Source organism: Bubalus bubalis, chromosome 18, assembly GCF_019923935.1.
Source record: "Bubalus bubalis isolate 160015118507 breed Murrah chromosome 18, NDDB_SH_1, whole genome shotgun sequence".
Lineage (NCBI taxonomy): Eukaryota > Metazoa > Chordata > Mammalia > Artiodactyla > Bovidae > Bubalus > Bubalus bubalis.
In genome coordinates, this window is record NC_059174.1 from 35568659 (window position 1) to 35582305 (window position 13647).

Sequence of the window (13647 nt, forward strand, 5' to 3'; positions counted from 1 at the left end):
GCTCCACCCCCACCATTTTTTTTTTACAAGTATAAAAATATTAATATTTTATGTTATAATTGTCGGGCTCAGGCTATAAGCTATAAATGGCTGTTTTTATGACGTGTTTTTTTCCCCTGAGCAGACCATTGTTTTTCATTGATATTTTTTACAACATTGAAGGCTGTAGATGAGACGTTTGAGCTACTGTAGCACACGTACTTAAGTATTCTGTTGAATGTTAAGTTGTTGAGACTTTTTAAGCACTAAGCAATAGTCAATGAACATCGGTGCAGGTATGGTTTTGTCACATCTTGGTTGATTTCCTGGCACAATTCCTTGATCAAAGGATTTCGTTAAGGCTTAATTGCCAAAAAGTTTCTGCCAATTTACATTCTTCTAACACTCGAACAATATTTAGCAGCATCCATTCCCCAAGTATTTCACAACATGTGTCCTTTTACTTTGTATTTCTTAGTAAGTGAACTATTTTCTATGTATGATTTTACTCAGGAAAATGCCAGAATCTTCTCCTGAAGGCAATTCCATACACTTTCCTTCTCACCTTTTTATCCTACTCCCTTAACAAAAGATAGTGATAGCTACAAGGATAAATTTGTTTGCTTTATAAACTAGAGGTGTCCCTAAAGCAAACTAGAATGGACAGTATCTCCCCCATTCCCCAACAAGTTGCCTTTTGGCTGTAACACTTTTAAACTGGCATTAGTCTTTCCTTCTCATCAAGATGTCCAAATATCAGTAGGGAAACTGTCCAAGATTGATCATTTGAAGGACATTTACCCCAGAATGATGGATGGTTTTATTTTGCCATAACATCCAGTAAGGTTGGACATTGGGACTACATAAAACCTCTGTGTCATGGCTGAGAAGACAAGCTTCTGACTTTCAAGGGTGTGCCCTTGAGAGTTTGGAGGTGTGGCTGTCTGGGGAGGCCTTACAAATAGCTGTGAAAAGAAGAGAAGTGAAAAGCAAAGGAGAAAAGGAAAGATATAAGCATCTGAATGCAGAGTTCCAAAGAATAGCAAGAGAAGATAAGAAAGCCTTCTTCAGTGATCAATGCAAAGAAATAGAGGAAAACAACAGAATGGGAAAGACCAGAGATCTCTTCAAGAAAATTAGAGATACCAAGGGAACATTTCATGCAGAGATGGGCTCGATAAAGGACAGAAATGGTATGGACCTAACAGAAGCAGAAGATATTAAGAAGAGATGGCAAGAATACACAGAAGAACTTACAAAAAAGATCTTCATGACCCAGATAATCACGATGGTGTGATCGCTGACCTAGAGCCAGACATCCTGGAATGTGAAGTCAAGTGGGCCTTAGAAAGCATCACTACGAACAAAGCTAGAGGAGGTGATGGAATTCCAGTTGAGCTATTCCAAATCCTGAAAGATGATGCTGTGCAAGTGCTGCATTCAATATGCCAGCAAATTTGGAAAACTCAGCAGTGGCCACAGGACTGGAAAAGGTCAGTTTTCATTCCAATCCCAAAGAAAGGCAATGCCAAAGAATGCTCAAACTACCGCACAATTGCACTCATCTCACATGCTAGTAAAGTAATGCTCCAAATTCTCCAAGCCAGGCTTCAGCAATATGTGAACCGTAAACTTCCTGATGTTCAAGCTGGTTTTAGAAAAGGCAGAGGAATCAGAGATAAATTGCCAACATCCGCTGGATCATGGAAAAAGCAAGAGAGTTCCAGAAAAACATCTATTTCTGCTTTATTGACTATGCCAAAGCCTTTGACTGTGTGGATCACAATAAACTGTGGAAAATTCTGAAAGAGATGGGAATACCAGACCACCTGATCTGCCTCTTGAGAAATCTGTATGCAGGTCAGGAAGCAACAGTTAGAACTGGACATGGAAAAACAGACTGGTTCCAAATAGGAAAAGGAGTACGTCAAGGCTGTATATTGTCACCCTGCTTATTTAACTTCTATGCAGAGTACATCATGAGAAACGTTGGACTGGAAGAAACACAAGCTGGAATCAAGATTGCCAGGAGAAATATCAATAACCTCAGATATGCAGATGACACCACCCTTATGGCAGAAAGTGAAGAGGAACTCAAAAGCCTCTTGATGAAAGTGAAAATGGAGAGTGAAAAATTTGGCTTAAAGCTCAACATTCAGAAAACGAAGATCATGGCATCTGGTCCCATCACTTCATGGGAAATAGATGGGGAAACAGTGGAAACAGTGGCAGACTTTATTTTTGGGGCTCCAAAATCACTGCAGATGGTGATTGCAGCCATGAAATTAAAAGACGCTTACTCCTTGGAAGGAAAGTTATGACCAACCTAGATAGCATATTCAAAAGCAGAGACATTACTTTGTCCACAAAGGTCCATCTAGTCAAGGCTATGGTTTTTCCTGTGGTCATGTATGGATGTGAGAGTTGGACTGTGAAGAAGGCTGAGCGCTGAAGAATTGATGCTTTTGAACTGTGGTGTTGGAGAAGACTCTTGAGAGTCCCTTGGACTGCAAGGAGATCCAACCAGTCCATTCTGAAGGAGATGAGCCCTGGGATTTCTTTGAAAGGAATGATGCTAAAGCTGAAACTCCAGTACTTTGGCCACCTCATGCGAAGAGTTGACTCATTGGAAAAGACTCTGATGCTGGGAGGGATTGGGGGCAGGAGGAGAAGGGGATGACAGAGGATGAGATGGCTGGATGGCATCACTGACTTGATGGACTTGAGTCTGAGTGAACTCCGGGAGCTGGTGATGGACAGAGAGGCCTGGCGTGCTGCGATTCACGGGGTCGCAAAGAGTCAGACACGACTGAGCGACTGAACTGAAATGACTCAATTCCAACCTAAAAGCAGGCCTGGAATGTGTTCTCAGTTTAGTATCCATTAATTCTTAGAAGTCTATTTAAAAAGCAAAAGCTTTCTTCTTTCAATGGCTCTAGTATCCCAGGGACTCAACCCTTCTTGACCAGGTTTTACAGTGCTGCCAGCTCAGGATCTGAGGCCGTGCTTGGCAGTATGGTCTTTAGAGAGGAGCTTTGAGCACAGGCCAGGGACTCCTGGTTCCACTGAATGTTTCTATCTAGCAGATATACTAGAGCTCTAATCTAAAAAAAAAAAAAAAGATTTTTTTTCTCTAAAAGCAGCCTCAGGTTACTAACTCCCTTCCTCAACAGTATTCTAGGAATTGCATGTGTTGTGTTTTTTTTTTTTTTAATATTTATTTATTTGGCTGCACCGGGTCTTCATTGCTGCATGTGTACTCTTAGTTGGGGCATTTGGGATCTAGTTCCCTAACCAACGATCAAACCCAGGCCCCCTGCATTTGGCGCCTGGAGTCTTAACCACTGACCACCATGGAGGTCCCTGGCACTGTGTATTTAGACTCAGTGCTGAAACCTATCAATTTATATTGGTACAGATGCCTACCTCTTCATCAGGTTCACAGACTTTATGATTCAGAATCTCTGCGGGAGAAACAGAGTTTAAAGCAGTCAAATGACTTTAAGGTCCTATGTGGGTGTGGAAGTAAGAGCTATGTTTAGATCTCTTGTTTCTTGGCCTTACAATCTAAACTGTTGCCCCGTGTGCTCATCAGTCACCAACTTGCCCCAGAAACAGTTTGCCACAAGCCCATTCACGCCTCCATGACTAGGCCAAGATTCGTGGCTTGTGGAGATAGACTTCAGTCAGGAACGGGAATCAGCTTCCTTCACTAGCTGTTAGAAGGAAGGGGAGAAGGGGGATGAGTGATGATGAGACCTGGTTTCAGATCAATTTCATTTTGAAACCAGTGATACAAGCCAGCAGTGCCAGGAAGCATCTGGGAGGAAGTTGTAATGATCTGCCCCAGGGCTTATCGTTTACCAGCCTCTGTGTGACTCACGGCTTGCGGAGAAAACTGCTCATGTTTCTACAGGTGCCTCAGCAAGTTTCCCTGGGCGGGTCAGCTTGACTGTGAGATCGCCATCTTCCACCTCTCCCAGTAAACCCTGGAGTACCCCCTACAGAACAGTCCTCTCCAAGTGCAGACTGAGCCAGCACCCTGTGACGCTCTTTGGTCCTGTGTGTTCCTTTCTCCTCTCAATGTTTCCGCCTTCGGGTAAAGCTACATGGCTGTAGCTAACCCCGTGCCTGCTTTGAGAGATGGTTTCTCTATGGTGCAGAGAGAGGCCTAGACGTGGAGTCAGAAACCCTGGTTAGTTGTGAGCGAGCTAAAGGTCCCTTTTATTGAGGGCTGACTCTGGTCCAGACATATTGCTCATTGCTGTGTGAACATTATGCCAGTTATTTCTCCCAATAATCTTATGAGCTAGGTATTATTCCCATTTTCCAGATGAGAAAACAGCTTCTGTGTGTTCACACAATATGGATGTGAACCAAGTCTTTTGGCCTCTAAACCCCATATTATTTATTTATTTATTGGCTGCACTGGGTCTTCAGTGCTGCACTGACTTTCTCTAGTTGCGGTGCGCAGGCTTCTCATTGCGGTGGCTTCTCTTGTTGTGGAGCATAGCCTCTAGGTGTGTGGGCGTGGGCTTCAGTAGTTGTGGCACATGGGCCTAGTTGGCCTGAGGCATGTGGGATCTTCCTGGACCAGGGATTGAACCTGTGTACCCTGCATTGGCAGGTGGATTCTTAACCACTGGGCCACCAGGGAAGTCCCCAAATCCTATATTCTTTGTTACTCATCTGCCTCTGCCTCTCAGATTTGAAATCTGGTCCTGCCACTTCCTGGTTGCAGGGCTTCATCTACTTCGCTCTCCTCTCTGAAACTGTTTCCTGAGACACTTCAACCCCAGGGCAGTCTCTCGTTTCCTGAGTTGTCAGAATAGGATGGTAACAGCTACCTTGCGGGTTATTTTTTGAGGACTTGGATAGGAAAACACTTAGCTGGGTGTCTCGGGCAGAGTGGGTCTTTGAAACTTGTTCCTGCCTGCCTGACTCCTGCCCCTTGATTGTATTCTGCATCCTGCTGAACGTGGGTGAGAGCTGATGGGACCAGGCCTGCTGGTGCCGCTGAAATGTGCAGTCTGAGTGGGAGGCACGAACACCTGGAGAACATGACTATTGACGTCTCCTTGATTGTTGGGACTGTCCCCTCTTAAGAACAGATGGACAGCCCATATAAAATGCTGTAAATGTTTGGAACCATAAAACCATGCGAATGTGCCAGCAAACAGGGTAGTGAAGTGTGCTGTACATTCCTGGGGGGCTGATTTTGTAGGCAGCAGGAAGAGGGTTTCTGGGTTTCTGGCAGCTTTTAGAGTTTGGGGAATTAAGGCATTTGAGTAATAGGAGTGACAGTCCATTACCTCCCTGCTGGGTAGGAGAAGATTGGAGAGTTCATTGAGAGTCTCTTACTAAGTGAAAAAGCTGACAGGCTTATCTGGCTAGCCCCTCTGCTAGCTGAAGACCTTCCCTTAGAAAGTGAAAGTGTTAGTCGATCAGTTGTGTCCAACTCTTTGTGACCTCATGGACTGTAGCCCGCCAGGCTCCTCCATCCATGGGATTTTCCAGGCAATAGTACTGGAGTGGGTTGCCATTTCCTTCTCCAGGGGATCTTCCCGACCCAGGGATCGAACCCAGGTCTCCCACATTGTAGACAGACACTTTACTGTCTGAGCCACCAGGGAAGTCCTTGTATAGGTGGTATCATAACACGGAGTTACTCTCTGGTTGATGGACATCTAGGTTGTCTAGACTTAAGCTATTACAATCAATGCATTATTGATTAGTTTGGTAGATAGAATAGCTGTGGAAAGGTGATTTTGGACAGAAGGCAGTAACCTGTAAAAACTTAAAGGTACTTGGAGATACATATTTGTGTTCCCCAATGCATCTCTAGTATTTAGAAGAATATTGGGCACTTAGGAAACACTCAACTTGTTCTTGAATGAATGTTGTGTTGAATAACCTGATTTTAGAATATGACCACCCTGGGTTCCAGTTATCCACCACCCCACCCACTGGTGAATTGTACCAATCAATTTTTTAAATTAATTTTTAATTGGAGGGTAATTGCTTTACAATATTGTGTTGGTTTATGTGACTCATTGGAAAAGACTCTGATGCTGGGAGGGCTTGGGGGCAGGAGGAGAAGGGGACGACAGAGGATGAGATGGCTGGATGGCATCACTGACTCGATGGATGTGAGTCTGAGTGAACTCCGGGAGTTGGTGATGGACAGGGAGGCCTGGCGTGCTGCGATTCATGGGGTCGCAAAGAGTCGGACATGACTAAGCAACTGATCTGATCTGATCTGATGCCATACATCAGCATGAATCAGCCACAGGTATACGTATGTCCCCTCCCTCTTAAACCTTCTTCCCACCCCTCTAATTCCACTCACTAGTTGTACAATGTTGGCACACCATCTCACCTCTGAACTCCCATTTTCTCTGGTGGTATAAGAGTCCGTATAAAGTTCTGAGCTTTACACATTTGTGTTCTGTGGTTTTATCTTACTTGATATTCAAGATGACACTGTGAAGTCAGTCTAATTTTCATCTTCCAAATGAGAAAACCTGAATTCCTAATAAGTTAATTCAAATTCTGTATCAACGCACTGATGGTTCCAACTTCTGGAGTTTTGAGGAACCTTTGCATGTGTCCTTAACACTTCTTTAAGCCACGCTGAATCACCTAGTGACTTGAAGTATTCCCTTTAAGCTTTTCTTCTTTTTACATCAAGGAGAAACTGTGTTTGGTGCTGCCATTCTTGAGTACATCCTTTAATAGCATACTTCTCTCCTTTCAAACCAAGGGAAGGTAGGCTTTAGGCTCAAAGCTTTAGCAAACAATTGATTCTGGGGGTCCAGAGAAGTCAAGTGTCTTTCCCAGGCTCACCCAGCAAGTTAAGGTCACTGCCTACACAAGAATAGGTCTTCATCTCCATTAGTAATATTAACAGCAGACCCAGCCATAATGCCGGAGAACGCAATGGCAACCCACTCCAGTGCTCTTGCCTGGAAAATCCCGAGGATGGAGGAGCCTGGTGGCCTGCGGTCCATGGGGTCGCTAAGAGTGGGACATGACTGAGTGACTTCAGTTTCACTTTTCACTTTCATGCATTGGAGAAGGAAATGGCAACCCACTCCACTGTTCTTGCCTGGAGAATCCCAGGGACTGCGGAGCCTGGTTGGCTGCCATCTGTGGGGTCGCACAGAGTCAGACACGACTGAAGTGACTTAGCAGCAGCAGCAGCAGCAGCCATAATGCATTTTCCTATTTTTCAGCTCTTTACATTTAGAACTCACAACTCTAAGAGATTTACTTTTATTATCCCCAAATCTAGTACTTTTCTCCAAATATCACATTGCCCCATTGGGCTTCTAAAAATCAATCTTTGCTATTTCAATAGATGGAGAAGGACAACAGGTAATGGGGGATGGGGAGGAGATGAGAAAAAATACTCTCAGGTGTATCAGAAAGATAATATAACCATAGTGGTTAAAAAAAAATAACTCCATCTGGACAGGTCTAGGTACCACTTGTAGCTCTTCCATTTCCTAGCCATGTAACTTTAGTGAACTCACTTAACCTCTCATTTTCCCTATTTAGAAAATGGGTGCTAAAATCTACTTCATAGGGTGCTTGGTGAAGATTAAGTGAGAAAGTATAAACATTTTAGCTGTAAATAATAGTAATTCATGACGGGAGGGACTCCTGACTCTCGATGGATGCCTGTCGTATTCTAGGCGGCTAGGGCTGCCGTAACAAAGGAACAAGAACTGAGGAACTTAAACACAGAGATTTATTTTCTCACAACTCAAGAGGCTTGAAGTCCTGCATCAGCACGGGCCAGCAGGGGTGGTTTGTGTTGAGGAATCTCTCCTTAGCTGGTAGATGGCGGCCTTCTCCATGTGTCTGTGCATAGTTTTCTCTCTGTAACTGTCTTGTTTGCAAATTTCCTCCTCTTCTTAAAGAACACTCATCATGCTGGATTAGGGCCCACCTTCATGACCTCATTTTAATCTAATCATCTCTTCAAAGGCCCTTTCTCCAAATATGGTCACATTCTGCAGTACTGGGGGTTAGGACTTCAACATATGAATTTGAGGGGGTGGGGACACAATCATGCTAAGAGAAAACTTGGACCTAGAGAAAAATAAGAAAATAAGTTGCTGGTAACTCCAGCCATTGGAAAGCTTCATTTCCTTCCCGTGTTTGTTTTTTTTTTACCCCTGTGCAGAGTTACATATACTATATGTGCAGTTTTACATTCTGCATACTATATCTTCATAGCATAAGAACTTCTCTAGATAATTTTAAAACTCTCACTATAGGGATTTTCCTAGTGGTCCAGTGGCTAAGACTTCGCACTCCCAATGTGGGGGGCCCTGGATTTGATCCATGGTCAGGGAACTAGATCCTGCATGCCACAACTAAGAGTTTGCATGCTGCAGCTGAGGATCCTGCACGCCACAAGGAAGATCCCACATGCCACAACTTAGACTCAGCACAGTCAAATAAATACATTTGGCAGGGATCCCATGGGGATCTCCCTGTGCTTGGGGCTCTTTGGAGCTAACTCAGGCCTAGATCTCTCTTTCCCCTCCTCTCACTAGCCGAGCATGTTGTCACAGCCCAGGACTTCTCAGTGGGGATGTCGTCAAGGAGGCAGAGCTGGTTTCTAAGTAATCTCTTTCTCATGGGCACATCCCAGCTTTCCCATGAAGGAGCCTGCCTTGTATATGAGCTCTGGGGCTCTGGGGTGCTGAAGTCAGATCTGTATGCTTTAAAGACCATTTTCCTCCCCCTTCCATTTACAACTCCTCTCCCTGAAAGATGGCCAATGTCTTTAAGTTCTTTCACCCAGTTTTACCTGCTTTTGAACTTCATGTTGATGGAATAATATATATGTCCTTCTGTATCTGACTCTCTCACTTAACCATGTTTGTGAGATTCTTTCATGTTGTCATATGTCCTTCTAATTGATTTATTTCATTATGTGAATATTCCACCACATTTCTCTTCATTCTACCTTGATGGACGTTGAAGCTGTTTCCAGTTTTTAGCTATGATAAATAATGCTGCTCTCAATATTATTATACTTGTCTTTGAGTGAGTGGATCTTTGTTGTGTCTATACCTCAAAGTACAATTACTGGGTCTTGGGGAGCATGTATATTTAGTTTCAGTAAATTCTCCCCAGCAGTTTTCCAAAGTGACTATCCCATCTTGCATTCCTACTTCAGATTGCTTCTTTTCTTTTTTATTGAGGTAAAAATATGCATAACATAAAATTGACCATTTTAACTCTTTTAACGTAAGCAATTCAGTGACATTAAGTACATTTAAATTGTTGTGCAACTATCACTTCACCATAGTCCATCTCCAGAACTTTGTCATCATCCCAAACAGAAACTCCATACCCATTAAACAATAACTGCCCATTCCCCCCACCAGCCCCATGTAACTTCTGTCCTACTTATTGTTAATTTGAGGATTCTAGGTACCTCATATAAGTGCAGTCACTTTTGTGCCTGGCAGGTAGTACAGTGGTAAAGAATCCGACTGCCAATCCAGGAGCTGTAGGAGGCTCAGGTTCGATCCCTGGGTTGGGAAGTTCCCTTGCAGTAGGATATGGCAACCTACTCCAGTATTCTCCCCTGGAGAATCCCATGGACAGAGGAGCCTGGCAGGCTACAGTCCATGAGGTCGCTGAGTCAGACACGACTGAGCATGCACGCACATGCATGACATTTTACTTAGCATAATGTTTTCAAGATTCATACAAGTTATAGCGTGTGTCAGAACTTCATTCCTTATAAAAAATGTATATTTATACATGTATGTATGTATATTCATTGTATGTTTAGACCACATTGTGTTTCTTTATTAGATCTTCATGGACACTTGTGTTGTTTCCATCTTTTGGCTATTGTGAATAGAAAATGAAAGAAAGTGAGGTTGCTCAGTCGTGTCCGACTCTTTGCGACCCTGTGGACTGTGGTCCACCAGGCTCCTCCATCCATGGGATTCTCCAGGCAAGAATACTGGAGTGGGTTGCCATTTCCTTCTCCAGGGGATTTTCCCGACCCAGGGATCGAACCTAGGTCTCCTGCATTGCAGGCAGACGCTTTACCCTCTGAGCCACCAGGGAAGTGAATAGGGATACTATGAAAATACATATATAAGTGTCTGTTTGAGTTCCTACTTTCAGCTCTTTAGGGTGTAAACCAAGAAGTAGAATTGCTGGATCATACGGTAATTTTATGTTTACTTTTTGAGCCACCAAACTTTTTCACAGTGGCTGCAGCATTTCATATTTCCAATGCAGAAGACTTCATCTGTCTTTATATCTTATTTACCTTTTTTTTGCCTCCCTAGTAGGTTTGAAGTGGTATCTCACTGTAATTTTGATTACTGGAGTGAGTAGCCTTTCCCTTCTCCAGGAGATCTTCCCATCCCAGGGATCAAACCCAGGTCTCCCACATTGCGGTGGATTCTTTACCAGCTGAGGCACAAGGGAAGCCTCAAAATACTGGAGTGGGTAGCTTATCCTTTCTGCAGCAGATCTTCCCAACCCAGGAATTGAACCAGGGTCTCCTGCATTGCAGGCAGATTCTTTACCAACTGAATTATGAGGGAAGCTCTTGTATTTCCCAAATGATAGAGGTATTGAGCATCTTTTCATGTGCTTACTGGCCAGTTGTATACCTTATTTGAAAAAATGTCTTTTCACCTCCTTTGTCTTTTTCTTTTTAGACTGGGTTATATATTTTTTGTTGTTCTTGAGATTAGGAATTCATTATATAGCAGAATATTATTTGGAATTCTATTTTTTATGTTATATTCTTATATATTGCTTTGAATACTTCATGATGTTCACATTACTTGTGTAGTTTACAGTCTCTCATCTATTATTCTTTCTTTAGGGAAGGGTTTTTAAAACAATTATCATCATCATCTGAAACTAAGGGACAATTTTTCAAACTAGAACACTTGGGAGACCTCACCCTGACCTTTCCATGCTCAGTTCTCTCCCTGTGGGCCTTGTAGTGCTGCCACCTAGGAAACCGACATAGTCCAACATAAGGGGACCCCTGAGTCAGGGCATGGTGCTGACAGGCCCAGAGGTGCCCCCGGCAGGTTTCCTAATTACATGCTTGTCCACAGGGAAGGGTGGATAAGAATACTGGTTGTGAATACTCTCTAGTATATGCCTTGGGGTCAGGCTTCTGAACCTCAATTGTCTCTTCTTTGAAAAGGGGCTAATGCCTACCTTGGTAGCATAGTTGTAAAGATGAAATGGACCCAGTCTCCAGCTTAGTGAATGGTAGTTATTAACTTAGACTGCTTATTTAAAGGGTGGCCAAGCAGGGAGAATTCAGAAAGATCATGACAAGTTGAAACAGCCAAAGGTTATCAGAATGATCTGTGTGGGTGACTGCATAGCAGGGTGCGTATGGCATGTAGGGAGACATGTAGCCTTCAGAAACGCGTCAACTCTTCTGCCTCCAGCTGTGACCCTGGGTCAGCTCTGGGTCTCGTGAGACTCCATGGGTCTCATGTTGCTGAATACCTGTGGTCTTGGTTCTTTGTCCCACACACCTTGAAGTGGTCCTCCTTCTCAAGACCAAACTTGGGAGCCCATCTGAAACTCATATTTGGTCACACAGCTGGTCAGATGAAGTAAGTCAAGTCTTCCGCAGTGGTCTAGAACAGCCCTTGATCCAGTCAGGGGGCTGTTGTCAGGTCTTGGTTCCCATGGGGTAGCTTCCAGAAGCCCCCTCCTTCCTAATATTCTTTTCCTCCCTTCCCCACAGTGGTCTTCACAGACTGCCCTGGGCAAGAGTCGGCCCTGCTGACTGACGATGACTTCATTGTTCTGAATGATGAAACAGTCCAGGTAAAACACCGTGTGCACCTGCAGGACAGAAGAAAAATGTTCTCCATGCACACCCAGCTTGCTGCTGGCCAGGAGTCCGAGGCTGCCGTGGCTGTCGGGAGCCACATTACCCCTGCAGAGCACACAGGGTTAGCCGTCAGTGGCCCATAGCTCTGAGCGTGGGCAACCATCTAAGCAGGGCAGTGCTTGTTGCTGCCCAGTAGGGGATGCCAGAGTCAGACCTGTGGGGCTGAGAGCTGCCTTGCGAGTAATGGTCCAGTGCTCTTCCTCCCTGGAATTCCCTGTCTCATCTCCCTTTTTGTCTTTCCCACATCCTGAGGGTAAACCACAAGTGAAGGTGATCCCAACACGGGACTGTCAATCCCAAGACCCTCTGGGAAGATAGGCTTCCCTGGTGGCTCAGCGGGTAAAGCATGTGCCTGCAATGCAGCAGACCTGGGTTCGATCCCTGGGTTGGGAAGATCCCCTGGAGAAGGAAATGGCAACCCACTCCAGTATTCTTACCTGGAGAATCCCATGGACAGAGGAACCATGGGGTCCCAAAGAGTTGGACACAACTGAATGACTTCACTTTCACTTTCTGGGAAGATGGACCTGAAGCTCTGGGCCACATTTCTTTGTTTCTTTTAATTCTTTGAACAGCTAATATATCCACATGGTTCCAAAATTTTAAATATTGAAGTTATAGAACACATAACCTCCCCTTGTGTCTCCTCATCTGCCTAATGCCTTCTCCACCCCTCTAACAGAATACACAGAAATAAACTGTTACCAGTTTCTTTCCTTCTAGAATTGATTTATGTATTTGTTCTATATTTATATTAAATATATTAATATATATTATATATGTAGATATAAAACAGACTTTTCCCTCTTTTTTATGAAAAAAATAACATTTACATGGCTTCACTTTCTTTTTGCACTAAAATACATCAGTATGTGTATGTATAACTACGTCTCTTTGCTGTACAGCAGTAATTAAGGCAACATTGTAATTCAACTGTACTTCAATAAAAAAAAAACTAAAAAAATAAATTGGTAGAACCGAACATTGTAAATCAATTATAATCCAATATAATTAAATTTTTTAAATATTTTATAAAATAAATAAGTGAGCAAAAAAAAAAAAAATCAGTACAAGGCCTCTCACCTTCTCACCAGTAACCACCATTATTGGTTTCTCTAGTATCCCCCAAACTGTGTAAAGGCAGATATGAATATATGCCTTACTTCCCTACCCTTTTACACAAAAGATGGAACAATGCCTAGCACATATTAAGCCCTATATAAATGTTTGTTAAATAGAGCACTAAACTGTTAATATATTAATCTGTTCTGTACTGTGTTGTTTTTCATTTAAGTGTATATCAAAGATCTTTCCATATCAGCACAGAGAGACCTTCCTCATCCTCGTTTTTCGAGCTGTATACAGTTTTCACTAGATGGATATATTACAGTGTATTTAATTGGGCCTTCTCTGTAAGTGAACACTTGGATTATTTCCAAGTTTTCTTCTGCAAAAAACCCATCTAGGCCTCTGGCCTCTCTCCTCATCCTGAGCTCCTATAGGTGAGAGGATGATAGGTGTGTTGCAGGTGTGTTTGCACACCTGGGTTAAGGCATCTTCTCTCCCTGCAGGAAAGGAAAGCACTGAAGATCTCCCCACCCGCACCTGTCTTACGAAGGCGCAAGAGAGAATGGGTGGTCCCGCCAATATCTGTGCCTGAGAATGGCAAGGGTCCGTTCCCCCAGAGGCTGAATCAGGTATGGCTGTGCCTTCCCCCCGGGAGGCTTGGTGGCTGCAGGGACCCTCAT

General features: G+C 43.7%; 1 protein-coding gene across 3 annotated transcripts in view; it reads left to right on the top strand.

Annotated features, from left to right (window-relative positions):
* Window positions 1-13647, top strand: part of CDH3 (cadherin 3) — a 117180-nt gene that overhangs the window by 86183 nt on the left and 17350 nt on the right. For all 3 annotated transcript variants that reach the window (XM_025268932.3, XM_044932092.2, XM_006047639.4), the window contains 2 exons: window positions 11750-11832; window positions 13471-13596. In XM_025268932.3, coding sequence (XP_025124717.1) covers window positions 11750-11832; window positions 13471-13596 — 209 coding nt within the window. The remainder of the gene's footprint in view (window positions 1-11749; window positions 11833-13470; window positions 13597-13647) is intronic.